General features: G+C 43.2%; 1 protein-coding gene across 10 annotated transcripts in view; it reads left to right on the top strand.

Annotated features, from left to right (window-relative positions):
• Positions 1 to 16,248, top strand: part of LOC137372031 (myosin light chain kinase, smooth muscle-like) — a 433,121-nt gene extending 416,873 nt beyond the window's left edge. For all 10 annotated transcript variants that reach the window (XM_068035330.1, XM_068035322.1, XM_068035326.1 and 7 more), the window contains 2 exons: positions 880 to 1,011; positions 8,292 to 16,248. In XM_068035330.1, coding sequence (XP_067891431.1) covers positions 880 to 1,011; positions 8,292 to 8,533 — 374 coding nt within the window. In that variant the 3' untranslated portion in view covers positions 8,534 to 16,248. The remainder of the gene's footprint in view (positions 1 to 879; positions 1,012 to 8,291) is intronic.
• Positions 16,249 to 18,252: the final 2,004 nt, after the last annotated feature.

The raw sequence follows: 18,252 nt of genomic DNA, 5'->3' as shown, positions 1-18,252 counted from the left end.
CTGAGGAGGCCACCTAGTAATACCTGGTAGCCTCCTTGCAGGCTGCGGGGGCCCTCCTGATCGGGCACACTGTGCCCCATGGAGGGACCACCCCAGCAGCATGGGCTAGTCCTGCACCCCACTGAAACAATACTTCCCTCCTGCCCTACACTCTGACACTCCCCCCACCCCTACTTGCTGAGGTCAAGCTGATTTCCCCCAGCGAGGACCAACCCCCTGCTTATCATTTCTGAGGCGAACATCCATTTTCCTCTTCTGGCCTGGTGCAGTCCCAACAGTGGCCACTGTTTCTGGTGGCGCTGCTGGGACTGAAGAGCTGCTGGCCCCTGATTGGCCAGCAGCTCTTGGAGGCGGGACTTCCTGCCTCAGGGGCAGAAGCCACAACAGCAGCCAATTAAGGGCCTGAGCCATGCAAAATAGCAGCATGACTGCCAGGCACGGTGGAGATGGGCTCACATCAGGCTTTCCAGCCAGTGGGCAGGGCCACTGCCTCCACATAAAACTCCGGCCCATGTCTACAACCTTTCCCCAAGTTCCATTGATAACACTATATTGTTGCCATTTGGAGATTCAGTTTGTGAACTTCAGAAACTTAACAATCCCAATTTGCTGATATTTAAGTTTCTGCAAGCAGAATATGGGACAACATTAGTTGAACAAGCCTCAAAAGAGCACTGGAAAGTTGTATTTCAATAAATATGAATTAACAGTAGTAATCTTCATTTTTAGGTCAGGCTCTTTATAACTAGCATAAAAGTATAATACATGCCTCAGCTACTCCAACATTGGCATTTGCCCAATTTGTGCAGGTATTATAGTTTCACATGGTGTCCAAAAATGGATAGTCCATTTAACTGTTTTTATGTTTCCTTATCTCAGCTGATGAAACCAAGCTGCTTCTTGAGGCAGTTTCTGAAGAAAGACAAAGCTTTAAGCCATATTTCTCCAAGACGTTTAAAGACACTGAAGTTATAGTAGGCAGTGCTGCTCGCTTTGACTGCAAGATTGAAGGTAAATTGACAGATCCTGATTCAGATACAGAATGCAAATCACAGTATCTTTCGTTGAGAAGCATATAAATGGATTTTAGTGTAAAACTACCATGTTTTGATTATCTTTGTTGGTGAATAACTGATTTTATTAAAAGGAACCATTGCATTCTCAAATTCATGCATAGAGATCAAAGCCTTCCTCTATCATGGAAACCTTATCCAGATTATTGGCTGCAAATTCAATGATTCTTCTTGACAAGAGAACTGAAATACAACACTATGTACATTGGAATATCAAGATGTTAAATTGCGATTCTTGTAATAAAGCTGTATTTGTTTTTTGGATATGTGCAACAGGAGACCACAGAACTATAGAAGGTTGTAGCACACGAGGCCATACAGTCCACTAGCAGAGCAATCCAAAATTAATCCCTATACTCTGCTTTCTTCCAGTGGTCTATCATCCTCTGTTTAAAATTTAATCCAGTTTTCTTTTGAAAGATGCTGTGGTCTCTGGTTCAGCCACTTCCTGTGGCAACATGTTCCATAATCTAACAACCAAATGCACAAAGAATTTATCCTCAATTTTATCCTCACTCTCAGTGACAATTTTACATTTGCAACCATCGGCACTGACTGCTCAAACATCTGCTCCAATATCTCAATTTCACCTCGCAACTATAGTTTCCACCCCTCGCATCACCCTGCTGAATTGTACACCATTTCTTCAATCTGAGAAATGTTCATTTGCCCTCTGTACATCAAGCAACTGTCTGTCCATGCTGCTACATTTCCTCTTATACCCTGCGCCTGAATTTTTCTAAGTCTCTTATTGAATAATTTCTGAAAACCCATATACTCAACATCATCTGCATTACCTTTACTTAACAATTTAGTTAAATTACCTTTTTTTAGAACAGTACAACACAGGAACAGGCCATTTGGCCCTCCAAGGCTGCGCCGATCTTGATGCCCGTCTAAACTAAAACCTTCTGCACTTCCGGGGACGGGTATCCCTCTATTCCCATCCTATTCATGTATTTGTCAAGATGCCTCTTAAACGTCGCTATCGTACCTGCATCCACCACCTAGCCCGGCAGCAAGTTCCAGGCACTCACCACCCTCTGTGTAAAGAACTTGCCTCGCACATCCCCTCTAAACTTTGCCCTTCGCACCTTAAACCTATGTCCCCTAGTAACTGACTCTTCCACCCTGGGAAAAAGCTTCTGACTATCCACTCTATCCATGCCACTCATAACTTTGTAAACCTCTATCATGTTGCCCCTCCACCTCCGTCGTTCCAGTGAAAACAATCCGAGTTTATCCAACCTCTCCTCATAGCTAATGCCCTCCAGACCAGGCAACATCCTGGTAAACCTCTTCTGTACCCTCTCAAAAGCCTCCACGTCCTTCTGGTAGTGTGGTGACCAGAATTGCATGCAATATTCTTAATGTGGCCTAACTAAGGTTCTGCACAGCTTCAGCATGACTTGCCAATTTTTATACTCTATGCCCCGACCGATGAAGGCAAGCATGCCGTATGCCTTCTTGACTACCTTATCCACCTGCGTTGCCACTTTCAGTGACCTGTGGACCTGTACTCCCAGATCTCTCTGCCTGTCAATACTCCGAAGGGTTCTGCCATTTACTGCATACTTCCCACCTGTATTAGATCTTCCAAAATGCATTACCTCACATTTGTCTGGATTAAACTCCATCTGCCATTTCTCCGCCCAAGTCTCCAACCGATCTATATCCTGCTGTATGCTCTGACAATCCTCATCACTATCAGCAACTCCACCAACCTTTGTGTCGTCTGCAAACTTACTAATCAGACCAGCTACATTTTCCTCCAAATCATTTATATATAATACAAACAGCAAAGGTCCCAGCACTGATCCCTGCGGAACACCACTAGTCATAGCCCTCCATTCAGAAAAGCACCCTTCCACTGCTACCCTCTGTCTTCTATGACCGAGCCAGTTCTGTATCCATCTTGCCAGCTCACCTCTGATCCCGTGTGACTTCACCTTTTGTACCAGTCTGCCATGAGGGACCTTGTCAAAGGTTTTACTGAAGTCCATATAGATAACATCCACTGCCCTTCCTTCATCAATCATCTTCATCACTTCCTCAAAAAACTCAATCAAGTTAGTGAGATATGACCTCCCCTTCACAAAACCATGCTGCCTCTCACTAATAAGTTCATTTATTTCCAAATGGGAGTAAATCCTGTCCCGAAGAATCCTCTCTAGTAATTTCCGTACCACTGACGTAAGGCTCACCGGCCTATAATTTCCTGGATTATCCTTGCTACCCTTCTTAAACAAAGGAACAACATTGGCTATTCTCCAGTCCTCTAGGATCTCACCTGTAGCCAATGAGGATACAAAGATTTCTGTCAAGGCCCCAGCAATTTCTTCCCTTGCCTCCTTCAGTATTCTAAGGTAGATCCCATCAGGCCCTGGGGACTTATCTACCTTAATGCTTTGCAAGACGCCCAACACCACCTCTCTTTGGTGACTACTGATGCAAAGTACTCATTTAGTACCTCACCCATTTCCTCTGGCTCCACATAGATTCCCTCCTCTGTCCTTGAGTGGGCCAACCCTTTCCCTGGTTATCCTCTTGCTCTTTATATATGTATAAAAAGCCTTGGGATTCTCCTTAATCCTGGTTGCCAGTGACTTTTCATGACTCCTTTTAGCCCTCCTGACTCCTTGCTTCAGTTCCTTCCTCCTTTCTTTACATTCCTCAAGGGCTTTGTCTGTTCCCAGCCTTCTAGCCCTTACGAATGCTTCCTTTTCCTTTTTGACTAGTCTCACAATATCCCTCGTTATGCAAGGTTCCCGAAACTTACAAAACTTATCCTTCTTCCTCACAGGAACATGCCAGTCCTGGATTCTAATCAACTGACATTTGAAAGACTCCCACATGTCAGATGTTGATTTACACTCAACAGCCGCCCCCAATCTAAATTCTTCAGTTCCTGCCTAATATTGTTGTAATTAGCCTTCCCCCAATTTAGCACCTTTACCCGAGGACTACTCTTATCCTTATCCGCAAGTACCTTAAAACTTACGGAATTATGGTCACTGCTCCTGAAATGCTCCCCTACTGAGACTTCGACCACTTGGCCGGCTCATTCCCCAATACCAGGTCCAGTACAGCCCCATCCCTAGTTGGACTATCTATATATTGTTTCTAGAAGCTCTCCTGGATGCTCCTTACAAATTCTGCCCGATCCAAGCCCCAAGCACTAAGTGAGTCCCAGTCAATATAGGGGAAGTTAAAATCACCCACCACTACAACCCTGTTACCTTTACATCTTTCCAAAATCTGTCCACATATCTGCTCCTCTACCTCCCGCTGGCTGTTGGGAGGCCTGTAGTAAACCCCCAACATCGTGACTGCACCCTTCCTGTTCCTGAGCTCCACCCATATTGCCTCGCTGCATGACCCCTCTGAGGTGTCCTCCCGCAGTACAGCTGTGATAGTCTGCTTAACCAGTAATGCAACTCCCCCACCCCTTTTACATCCCCCTCTATCCCACCCGAAGCTTCTAAATCCTGGAACATTTAGCTGCCAATCCTGTCCTTCCCTCAACCAAGTCTCTGTAATAGCAACAACATCATAGTTCCAAGTACTAATCCAAGCTCTAAGTTCATCTGCCTTACCTGTTATACTTCTCGCATTGAAACAAATGCAGTTCAGACCACCAGTCCCGCTGTGCTCAGCAACATCTCCCTGCCTGCTCTTTCTCTTAGTCTTACTGGCCTTATTTACCAGTTCCCCCTCAGTTATTTCACCTGCTGTTCTACTGCTCTGGTTCCCATCCCCCTGCCACACTAATTTAAACCGTCCCGAGTGACGCTAGCAAACCTCGCAGCCAGGATATTTGTGCCCCTCCAGTTTAGATGCAACCCGTCCTTCTTGTACAGGTCCCACCTGTCCCGGAAGAGATCCCAATGATCCAGATATCTGAAACCCTCCCTCCTACACCAGCTGTTTAGCCACGTGTTTCGCTGCACTATCTTCCTATTTCTAGCCTCACTGGCACATGGCACAGGGAGTAATCCCGAGATTACAACCCTAGAGGTCCTGTCTTTTAACTTTCTACCTAACTCCCTAAACTCCCCCTGCAGGACCTCGTCACTCTTCCTGCCTATGTCGTTGGTACCGATGTGTACCACAGCCTCTGGCTGGTCAAAGAATTCTATTAAATCTATCAAACACAACTTCCCTTTGACAAGTCAATACTGGCTGTCCTTGATTAACTCATGCATTCCAAAATGCTCACTAATTTTATCTCAAATTTTGGATTCTAACAGCTTATGTGAAACTTACATTACAAAAACAACTTGTCTTTTATTTAGCACCTTTAACATAATTAAACATTCCAAGGTGCTTCCCAGGAGTGGTATCAAACAAAATTTGACACTGAGCCACATAAGGAGAAAGCTTGGTCAAAGAGATTGGTTTTAAGGAGCATTTTAGAGGTGGAGAGAGACGGAGAGGTTTGGTGAGGAAATTCCAAAGCTTCAGGCCTAAGCAGCTGAAAACACGGCCACTAATGATGGTGCGATTAAAATTGGAAATGCACAAGAGGCCAGAATTAGAGGAGCACAGAGATCGGGAACGGTTATAAGGCTGAAGGAGGTTACAGAGATAAGGAGAGGCAAGCCCTGGATGGATTTTGAAGATGAGGATGGGAATTTTAAAATTGACGCTTGGCTGCACTGAGAGCCAATATACATCAGCAGGCAAAAATGTGATGGGTGAAGGAGATCTCTTCCCTCCCTTCTTGAGAAAACTCTGCTTGTGCATCCCTTCCTCTGTGACCGCCACCCCGCCCCCCTCCCCACCCCCAATGGTGAACATGCCTCAGTCATCTAGGTCCTGAGCTCTGGAATTCCCACCAAAAATGGCTATATCTCTCCACTTCTCTCTCCTCCTTTAAGGCATTGTTGAAGATCTACCTCTATAATCAAATGTTTATTGACTTGTCCTAAAATCTCCTCCTTTGGTTTGATGTCAGTTTTTATCTGACTATTGTGAAGCACCTTGGGACGTTTACTATGTTAAAGGTGCTATATAAGTGCAAATTATTGTTCTTGCACTGAGCTGACTAGTCTCCAGTGGCAGTGCACAATTTGCAAACTTAAGGAGCATTGAAGAGTTATGGTCAAAGCCTCTGCTATCTCCAAATATCCTATAATGATTGCCTGCAAGAATATTGGTTATACTATCGTATATGTTTGATTAATTAAAAAAGCCTACCTATAATATCTTGAGAGAAAAGCATTGTTGTGGAGAGGGAAACTAGTTGAAACATTCTTTTCTGGCTGTTGTTACACCTTTTTCCTTATCTTTAGTATTGTACTGAGCACTAGCCAATAACACATTTACTTGTATGCCATGTCCTGATCTTAGTCGCCTCTTTTCTTATTTTTGTGCATTAATATAGGGAGGATAATTTGATACTTTGCAAAACTTTCTGGTGGAGGCTTTCAAACCATTCCTCTCCAGTAAAGGGCCACCAGCAATTGAAAATCTGGTGAGGACCATATGGGCCCATTTGCCCATCTGAATCAACTTTCAGGCACACCTTTAAATGGGTGCCCAGCACTCATGACCAAATAGACGAGAGGCTGTCTAATTATCGCAATCAGGATCCTATGCCTGTTGTACGACCCCAATTACATCTTTGAAGGAGAAATGGGTGAAGGATGCATGGCGCATGCAAGTCTCACTTTCTCCGTGCTTTGAAAGGTCTCACCGGAGTTCCTTAAAGGGACCACTGGGGGCCTGACAGGTGGTCTTTAAAGGCCTTTCCCGAAAGCTAAATTTCTTGTTTTTTTTAAAAGATTTTTGTGTGGCCTGGAAGAACAGTCGCCAATCGATTTTCGTCCTCAGCAGACTAATAAGCTGCAGCAGGAAATCTGTTTAGCCTCTACAACTCACCAAGAAAATGTTAATGAGGCCAGAATCAGAAAGTGGTTTGAGCCTCTGGGCTGCCCCTCCGAGACTGGCACTGCAGGTGTACCAGTGATATCGCACCCATTCAACCAACTTCAATGTCCCTCCCTCTGTCACCACACAAATGTAAATATTTTACTATTTTCCTTGTATAGCATCTAGGTCCCTCTCCTTCACCACCCCCTTCCCACCCCCCACCGACCCACAATACCACAGCAGAATAGAGTAGAACTAGAGACACACCTTTTTTAATGGGGAGGCAGAGGCCCAGCTACTGTCCTAAGGACACCGGTTCAAATCCACGGCAGCTGGTGGAATTTAAATTCAAGTAATTAATAAAAAATCTGGAATTGAAAGCTAATCTCAGTAATGGTGCTCTGAAACTGTTATTGATTGCTGAAAACCCATCTGGTTCACTAATGTCCTTTAGGGAAGGAAATCTGCCGACCTTACCTGGTCTGGCCGACATGTGAATCCAGATCCACAGCAATGTGGTTGACTCAACTGCTCTCTGAAATGGCCTAGCAAGTTACTCAGTTGTCAAGGGCAATTAGGGATGGGCAACAAATGCTGGCCTTGCCAGTGACGCCCACATCCCATGTAAGAGTAAGAAAAACATATTATTTAGGAAAACTAAGATCTCTGCCAGAGCCCATGCAGACACCCAAATTTCAGGCCCCATTGAGCTAGAAATTAAATCAGGGAGATTTGGGCTAGGATGGGTTAAATGTCCTACTTACCTGTCTACTTTGTGAACTTTGCAAACAGTAATATTCAGGAGCTCCATCTTAACAACTGCATCGTGCAAACTGATTGTCTCTAGTCTGGATCTATTACAAGTGTTGTTCTTTTTCAATACAAACAATTCTTATTTCAATCAAAAATAGCAACCAACCGGTAGAAAGTGTGAAATGTGGGCACCAATGGGTACATCCTTAAATGATTCATCTTTCTGTTCATCGCTGAAAGGTTTGATAATATATATATATAATCAAGAACAATTTCGCATCAATGAATTTGGAAAAAATCAATATAAAAATTCATTTTATGAAGACAGCAGGGATGATTTTCTGACCAGCAAAATTGTTGGTCATAAAATCAAGGGTGAATGGCCAAAATTTGGAGTATGCATTTTGAACATAAGCCAGATATGCTGACATGAAGCATTCCAGCCAACAGTTGTCATTTGCCGGTAAAAATTATTTTAAGTTGCCAACTGCACTGAAGGAACAATCTTCCAGTAACAACTGGTATTTACTTGTGACTGCATAATTTGTGTATATGAGAACTTCTAACATTGTGATTGCATGTTGTTCATAGGCTACCCTGATCCTGAAGTTATCTGGTTCAAGGGCGAACAACCTATCAAGGAGTCTCGCCACTACCAAATTGAATATGATGAAGATGGAAACTGCTGTTTGATTGTTTCTGAGGTATCTGCACATGATGATGGCAAATATACTTGCAAGGCCATCAACAGCCTAGGAGAAGCAACCTGGACATCTGAGCTCATTGTGAAAACAATGAAAGAAGGAGAGATGAGTAACACTGAATCAAAGTAAAAGTGTTGCTTGTTAGGATGTGCTTTTTTGTCCAATGTGAGATTTTATACTACTAAAACCCATGTTAAAAAAAAAAAGGTTTGACTGTGCAAAGTTCTTTGTTAATTTCCAAGGGATGGAACGTATTTATGGATATATGCATTCTATGCCTAAGAAATCACCATAGAATATTGCAGTCAATCCCAGGAATTTAAGATTAGAACCCACCCACTTACCTAATGATGGATATATTTCCATCTGAACACCACACCATACATACTATATATTCTTGGTTCAGTTTCACCCACATTTACCGAATTACAGCAATAATCACATTCTTTCTCAGAGAAATTTAGGAATTCTTTGGACCTAATGCTTCTAAACCAGTTATTTTGAAACCTGCCAATTTAATCTCTTGGTTCGTTGACTCAGTTTTTTGTCCATCCCTATTTGCATGTACAGATGTATGAGAGGCTGATGAATCCTAGTTTACAGATCTCATCCACCTTCTTCACTTGCAGATGTATGGAACTTTCTGTGATCGAAAAGATATTACACTGCACCTTTTACATTTTTTATGTTTTCACATTGCTTTTTATGTGTCACTTTAGTTTATGGTTTTTGGCAATAATACAGTTGATGCTTTTACTGGTTTTGTAACACAGATCTCAGATGGGAGTTCAACACCCCATTTTCACCAAGCAGCTATTCATTTTTATTGCTACATACACATCGGTTTATGATTTATAATAAAACTCTAAGAATGTAAACATCACAGAAAGGTAACTTTGGTTACCAAATCCTGCTGTTTGAAAATTAAACAGAAAATTATTTTTAATATTGCTGTATCACTTTACAATGTGCACTTTGAATCTAAAACCAAAATGGAGAATGGAACTCACAAATAATTCAGTTCATACAACCTGAATGTAAGGATAATGCCATAAGACATTGCAAAGCATATTGTTACATGGTACTTAAATTCAACTTGAGACATAAATTGATGCATTTCTTTTTTAAACAAATCTAAGTACACGATAAATAAATACAATGTTTAACATAGCCTAATCCAGATGCTTGTTGATGCATTAGAGGGGAGCTGCACTTAAAGCAAAAGCCCTAATTCTCCAAGGTTTCTCTCATGGCGTGGAGCCTGGCTGACAATGAGCACAGATTGGAAAACCCCGCCTTCACCTCATGCCTTGATTCCCATTGCACTCAATATTTCAATGGGTAATTTGTGTCTCAATTTAATTTTTTTTGCATTTTAATTACATTTTGCATTATTTCATTTCTAACAGTACTCAATTTTCCCCACTTTGTTCATTTCCCTTGCCAATGTTCTCCTTCATTAATCTTGGTCTCTGCTGACTTTTAAATCGCATCATGCAAATCGATGAGGTATTTCTTCAGGTGTTCCAAATGTAATGCACAACTTAGGGAAAAATTTAGTTGCAAATGCAGAGTTCAACAGTTTGAGATGCAGATATGTGTGCTATTTTGGTCTGCACCTAGCACTAACTCGTGGGCCCATGATTTCCACACTTACCTGGACATATCAGGGAGAGAACTCTCTTTATTTGCAACAGCAGTTACCACAGAAATGTATAGTTTGCTGTAGGATAACCTGGAGACATTATTTGGAAGAGGTTTTATGAAAAAGGGAAAGTTACCACAACGTGAGGTTTTCATGCCACCTCATCCTTTCAATCCATCACAAGGGACATCTGCTATATTAGGCAGTCTTCAGTGCACACATGCGGGTTTTCAGGGGAATATGACCACTTTTCCAGTGGAAAGGAGGCATCAGCTATATACGTCACCTAGCTTTCACTGAATGGCAGACTCTCCTTGAGTGAAATGTGTTATAGTTTGCTCCCATGTAGGCATCATGACACCTCCTAACAATTTGCCTTGGCCTATTTGTACAGAAAGGATTTTACTCAATTACTGTTCAGGTGATAACTCACCACAGAAACATCAGTACATATATCTGTGCCACTATCTAAGAAGGAGCCATGATGCCTTCAGTGCTTGGCAGTTCACAGTGCCCACATTATTTGAAGGGGAAGAAGCATTGGATTAACGGCTATCTTCTGCATTCGTGGCTGCTGACCCCACTGAGAAACCCTAAAACACAGATGCATGTCAACAAAATGTTTGCTGTTCATTGACCACCTCCTCTCCCTTGAAGGAAAGTGTACAAAAGGCAATTGTTTTTGTGCAGTGCTTGAAATGGGACCAGCCAGAGAGTGTGGCCTATCCCAGCTTAGGTTTTGCAATAGTTGGTGGTTTCCAATTGAGAACAGTTATCTTCACTTTCCTCCTGGTACAACTAAGTTTATTCCCCATTTGGAGCCAGTTATAAGGGATCTGGTTGGCTGCATTGCCTCAGTGGGAATAATTTTCTTTGCACCTGCTGCTGCAAGATCTCCAAGCTTTCTGCACCAAAGGTAGCAGTATTGCCCACGTGTTCACCTATACCATTGTGAACAATGAGTCAATGTTTCTGTCAATGCCATAAGTTTCCATTTAATGACAAGCTCAACCCTTTAACAACTGTTGCATTGGTAGATTCTAGTCAAGAGTGCCACAGTCCAAGCTTCTTGAGTGAGGGTTTCCATTTAATTCAAGTTAGTAAGAGATTCCTGTTAGAAAATTCAACAAGACCACCCTCTGTGCCAGTTTCGTCAAGTCTATACCATGGACCAACTCAACCACTTTTTCTATCATTAGAAAATCTAGATTGAAGTATTGACATAAGACCAGGTTACAATACGTCTTCTGTAAATAAGATCTAGACCAGCTTCGCCCCTACAAATTTGAACCGATACTGTGCCAAAAAGCCACAAATCTTTGACCATGGATTACTTGCAAAGTGCATGCACCATAATTATTGTTGTGTCATATTCATATCTAAGTTCACAACATATATAAATGCTGAATGTCACATAACCTGTGAAATGGAGCAGTTAAGTCAATTTTAGTTTGGATACTAGACAGCAGCAATCCAAGTCAAGGGAGTTTTAGTGAACATTTTACATTTTAAGTGGGTTGGGTTGGGTTGGGTTGGCAACCAATCTTTTCATTTGGAATTCATTCTAGTTTCCTGTCATTTATAGTGCGATAAATAAACTGCTTCAGATTGTAACAAAACAATGGTATAATTTAAATCTAAACTTCAAATACAACAAATGTCAATACAGTTATTAAACCATAGTTCAGTTACATTTTTCATTGTTGTAATGTGCAGATTATCTTAGTTATATATGAAAAAATAATCATGTTTACACAATTTCTATCACACAAAACACATTTTTGGATCCCTATTTCAGATGCTTAAGTTATTCTTGAAAACCCTATACCATTGGTCATCCTGACTTCAGTAAGTAAATTATTTTTCAGCAAATGGCATAGTTATTACCCCATGACTTATTTTAACCTGTCATATATATTTTTATTTACTCAAATATCTTTAAACATTATAGTTTTCTTTTGTTAGTTTGTACTATTCCTAAAAATTCACTAACACCCACTTAAATTTCAATTTTAAGGCCAATATTTTGTATCTTTACAAGTGAAGTTATTTAATGGAATTTCAAGTAATCATTTAGGGATCTACATCCCCAAGATTACACTACGAGGTATATTTGTACTATACTTGTACTAGGGAATGCAAACCATAATGCTGATCCCTGCTAACTACTGTTTCTAGAAATGGCTTCTACAAAATCAACGAGCTTTGGTCTATTTTGATTTCGGACATCCTTGCCCTAACACTGTGTATTGCATTTCTGTTAAACACAAAACACAATATTAGGTTGCTAAACGACTGGCTGCTATCCAAATTGGAAGGGGGGTGGGGGCGGGGGGAGGTAGTTGGGGAAGGGTGAGTGGGATCTCTTTGGGACTGAAGTGCCTCCAAGATTATAGACATGATGATGGAAGCTTGGAACCAAGTCAACCAATAATAGGGTACCTGAACCAGGCAGATCCAGAGTACTTCATGGCAATCTTATGATTGGCCAGCCAGCCCAGCTCATTGATATAATCTGAAGGGGTAAATCTGCCGCCAAGAGTGTTGGCTGCAGATAATGACGCCGTCCAATGCTCTAATGGGTATAGTGGTTCTACCTCGTCAAGCAGTGGGAAGCTTACCAGTACTCTATCATGGTACACAACATAGTTTTAGCTGACTAAACTCCAGGAGCACTCCTGTGCACAATTTTGGTTATAAACTCTGCCAACCCATGACTAAACTCTCTGCATTTGAGTAAATGTATTATGTCCCTAGGGAAAGAGAATACGCACTTAATGTTGGATAAACAGAAACCCTACAGCCTCCTCCTGAGGACCCCAGCATCACAGATGCTAGTCTTCAGCTAATTCGATTCACTCCACGTGATATCAAGAAACGGCAGAAGCACTGGATTCTGTAAAGGCTATGGGCCCTGACAACATCCCAGCTGTAGTACTGAAGACTTGTGTCCCAGAACTAGCGCACCCCTAGCCAAGCTGTTTCAGTACAGCTACAACACTGGCATCTACCTGACAATGTGGAAAATTGCCCAGGTATGTCCTATCCACAAAAAGCAGAACAAATTCAATCCAGTCAATTTCCATCCCATCAGTCTATTCTCAATCATGAGCAAAATGATGGAAGGTGTCATTGACAGTGCGATCAAGTAGCACTTAACAATAACCTGCTCACCAATGCTCAGTTTGGGTTCTGCCAGGACCACTCAGCTTATTACAACCCTGGTCTAAACGGGAACAAATGAGCTGAATTCAAGAGGGGAAGTGAGAGTGACTGCCTTTGGCATCAAGGCAGCATTTGACCAAGTATGGCATCAAACAGCCCTAGCAAAATTGAAGTAATGGGAATCAGGGGGAAAACTCTCCAATGGTTGGAGTCATACCTAACACAAAGGGAGATGGTCGTGGTTGTTGAAGGCCAATCATCTGAGCTCCAGGACATCACTACAGGAACTCCTCTGGGAAGTCTCCTAGGCCCAGCCATCTTCAGTTGCTTCATCAATGACCTTCCCTCCATCATAAGGTCAGAAGTGGGGATGTTCGCTGATGATTGCACAATGTCCAGCACCATTCGTGACTCCTCAGATACTGAAGCAGTCCATGCCTGCATGCAGCAAAACCTGGACAACATTCAGGTTTGAGCTGTTAAGTGGCAAGTAACTTTCGCACCATACAAGTGCCAGGGAATGACCATCTCCAACAAGAGATAATCTAACCATTCCCCTTGACATTCAAAAGCATTACCATTGCTGAATTCCCCCCACTATCAACATCCTAGGGGTTACCAGTGACCAGAAATTTAAATGGACCAACCATGTAAATATTGTGCCTTCAACAGCAGATCAGAGGTTCGGAATCCTGCGGCGAGTAATTCACCTCCTGACTCCCGATAGCCTGCCCACCATCTACAAGGCACAAGTCAGGGGTGTGATGGAATACTCTCCACTTGCCTGAATATGTGCAGCTCCAACAATACTTACGAAGCTCAATACCATCCAGGACAAAGCAACCTGCTTGAATGGCACCCCATTCACCACCTTAAACGTGCGCTCCCTTCACCACTAGTGCACAGTGTGTACCATCTACAAGATACACTGCAGCAACTCACCAAGTCTCCTTCGATGGCACCTTCCAAACCCACAACCTCTACAACCTACAAGGACAAGGGAAACAGGCGCAGTGGTTAGCACCGCAACCTCACAGCTCCAGCGACCCGGGTTCAATTCCAGGTACTGCCTGTGTGGAGTTTGCAAGTTCTCCCTGTGTCTGCGTGGGTTTCCTCCGGGTGCTCCGGTTTCCTCCCACATGCCAAAGACTTGCAGGTTGATAGGTAAATTGGCCATTATAAATTACCCCTAGGATAGGTAGTTGGTAGGGAAACATAGGGACTGGTGGGGATGTGGTATGAATATGGAATTAGTATAGGATTAGTATAAATGGGTGGTTGATGGTCGGCACAGACTCGGTGGGCTGAAGGGCCTGTTTCAGTGCTGTATCTCTAAAAAAATAAGATGCATGGGAACATCACCACCTGCAAGTTCACCTCCAAGTCACACACCTTTCTAACTTCAGTGGCAAGAATTTCACACCCCCCAAAAGAGTGGGCTGGTGGCAGGGGGGTGCGTAAAATGGAGTGGGAGGCTCGGGGGCCCTAACCAACCTGCTCCCGCCTCCGCAGCCAATTTACGTGGCGAGAAATGGCCTGCCCAGCCTAGGCCAATCAAGACCCTTTAGTGGCCAATTATTGGCAACTTTAGGGTCTCCGCCCACTGCCACAAGGATTTTATGGTTGGCAGGCAGATGGCTGAGGCCTCAGAAAAGCTGCCTTATAAAAGTAGGGGGCCTGGGGTGGGGTGGGGGGGGGGGATTGCCCTTCTGATTGGGCACCCTATGCCCGATGGAGGGCCATCCCTGAAGCCCCAACCGCCCCCAACGCCCAACACGCCCCTGCCCCCCTTAATGACCCCCCCTTGCCTTGCCAGGGCCTGACCGATTGCCCCCGGCGAGGCCCCAAATACCTACCCCTTTTCCTGTGCTCTCCGTCATCTTCATTCTTCCACCGGGTTGCATCCCCAGCAGTGGCCACCGCTCCCAATGGCGCTGCTGGGACTAAGAGTTGCCGGCCCGCTGATTGGCCGGCAGCTCCATTAGGTGGGACTTCCTGCCTCAATGAGGTGGAAGCCCGCCCAAGACTAATTAAGGGCCTGAGGACCATAAAATCTGGTCTGGATCCCCAGGCCCGGCGGAGGTGGGAGCGCCACCAACTTTTCGGTCAGTGGACAGCTGCCCCCAACACCCCCCCCCACCCCCCGCCCATCCCGTCCACTGTAAAATTCCAGCCGCTGGGTCAAAAACCTGGAACTCACTCCCTAAAAGCACTGTGAGTGTACCTACACCACATGGACAGCCGTGGTTCAAGAAGGCAGCCCACCACCATCTTCTCAAGGGCAATTAGGAATGGGCAATAAATGCTGGCCTTGCCAGAACACTCACATTCCCCTGTACAAATTGAAAGACTTTTTGTCATAATAATGGGTTTCCATACATGTCAGGCTTCTGGCTAACTAAAAGCACACATACACGCCCAATATATATGTGTCTGTGTGGTTGTATATATTGCTTTCCTATTAGGTGTATTTTATCAAGAAATGTTGTGTTGCATTTTGATTCAGAACTGTTGATGAATTGAAAACTTGAGTGCAGAATTTGCAGGTTTATATAAGAAGCATATATGGTTAGAACAATTGGAGAGACAGAGGTGGCTATAATAAACACCAACTTTATATGTACAAATATTTTATGAGTCAATATCATCTCAACTATATTCAACAATTACACTAATTCCAGGGCCATTTTAGAGTATGTGGCTTTCTCAACTTCATCCAGGTTTTATAGTCAAACATTTTGTTTTATTAAGAATTGGTCAGATTTTAACAAACCTGATGTACTCTAATCTAGCAATACAGCACTGTAGTATGGCATTATCTTCAATGTTACAGATTAAAAATTAGACATTTGGAAATGTGAGATGTGCCTTTGTTTCAGATTTAACTGTAGTTTGCAGTAATTCATAAGGTCAGAACATTTCTCCAACCCATTCAGTAACCAGCCTTTAGGTTTGAATAAATGACCAGTTGAACAGCATATTATTAGTTTCCACTGCTGTCATGTTGCTTAATAAATGCAATTATGGATTTAAAGATGTATGTGGCATTCTATCAACATAAATTTAATTATGCTAAATACAAAAAGATTATTTCAACCATAAACTATAATTGAACTACATTTTAAATTTGGTAGTACCTTTCCATAATAATAGCCGATAGACAATTCTATAATAAATAACTACCAAAGATGTGTATTTTGGAAAGCAGTCATTAAGGAAATGGACAACACTTCATTTTTTTTTCACCAATGCTTTTTGTATTATTTTCTCCTCTCCTGAAGGTGTCATTTCGTACAGAGGTGTAGCTTTACCAGCAATCTAGAGCCCCTTGGTACTTCATTCAAATGATTGTACTTCAGGTACAAATTCAGACAGTGGACTTCAGCAGACTATTTGAACTCAAGAGGGATCAGAGCAGACCCTGATCCTGCCCTTGTCTGATATCCACACACACGCTTTTCACTGGGTTGCAATCACTGCAATGACCTTGGTGAATCCCCTCCCTGACCCAGGGGTCCCAAGGGTAATTATAAGTCAGCACCACTGCTCCATCTGAGATCAGCTAACTCAGCATAGGCCAGCAATCGAATCTGGGACTACCCTATTCTGTATTGCACAGTACCAAGCAAGGAGGTGCACTCCCTCACTGAGTTGCTGGTAGGTTCAGTTTTCACATTTTTGATTTTCTTCCGAATGGTTGCATTGCATTCTCTGGTCAAAATAATAGACAAGATGGCTGTTGCCAATCATATGCCGATGCTACTTGTGAAGCATCCAGCAAGAAGTGTATGAACACGGCCTCAAGTGTCTTTATCGTCCAGCTTTCTCCCCCTATCTGTGAAAAAACACTAGGGGGGAGAAATTCAACTCACAGCATCCTGTTTTCTCTGGTGTAAAATTGGCGTAAGACCATTGAATTTCATGTCATGATTTTCCACATCCAACAACGTCAGAAATGTAGCAGACACCATACTGGCTTAGATGACTTTTCATCTTCCAGGGCTCTCACCTGAAACAAGTGTTAGGCTCCTTAAATATGCAAATTAAGGCAATAAGACCCTGACTGAAGTTCTTTTGTCCTGTTTAAGCCATGCATGCTCTGCTTTGTAAGGTGGAGTCCTCTTCCTGAGTCCACAATAAAAACTACAGCCCATTGCTAGCACGTTTAAGCCCCCTCCCACTGGGATCACCTCCTCTGCCCAGATCCAACTTGCCAACCAACTCATCATCGGAGCCAGATGATTCCCCACCCTCACCAAACAGCAAACTGCAGAACTGAGTCTCTTTGGTGCCACAGCTCACTCACGCATTTAAATTAAACATGAAGCCAAATTTGGCAGGGGGCCACAGGCTGGCATGGAGTCGCCATTCTGTAGAATTTTACATCCGTTTTGGGCACAAGTCAAATTGCTCGGTCTCTGATAAGAGAGAAAATGTGTTGTATAAACTCCAGTGGTATGCAAAAACTAATTTAATGGGAGGATTTTAACTCCCTCTGCCTGGTAGTAACTGGACTGTACAAAAGTTAAAATCAAAGTGGTAGATTTATTGCTGGTTTGCCATCTTGCCACTTCTGCTTTAATAGGTGGCTGAGTGCCTGCTTGACTTAGGCGGAAACATCATGAATAAATTTAAATTGGGGTCCAATTATGACAATTCCTACAGCCTACTTGGCAGAGAGTCCCCTCAGTAGAACCTATCAAGAAGAGGGGACCTCACAGTGTGTGAATAAAAATATTTTTGTGGTGCCAAGGAGCAGGAGTGCTCCTCCAGCCCCAGAAAACTAATCTGGCCTGCAGACACTCTGGGCTCCTTCCTCTCGTACTGCAATCCACTCCCCCCCCAACCCCCCGCCAAAGACTTACCTTGCTGCCATCCGAGTGACCTGCTGAGCGTCGCCGATATTGTGTCAGGCCAAATCATTCAAGTTGCATTGAGATGCTCATTTGGACCAAGGCTGTAATGAGGTCTGGAGCCAAGTGGTCCTGGCGGAACCCAAACTGAGCATCGGTGAGCAGGTTATTGGTGAGTAAGTACT

The sequence above is a fragment of the Heterodontus francisci genome, chromosome 7, assembly GCF_036365525.1.
Source record: "Heterodontus francisci isolate sHetFra1 chromosome 7, sHetFra1.hap1, whole genome shotgun sequence".
NCBI lineage: Eukaryota > Metazoa > Chordata > Chondrichthyes > Heterodontiformes > Heterodontidae > Heterodontus > Heterodontus francisci.
This window is presented reverse-complemented; position numbering and strand designations above follow the sequence as displayed.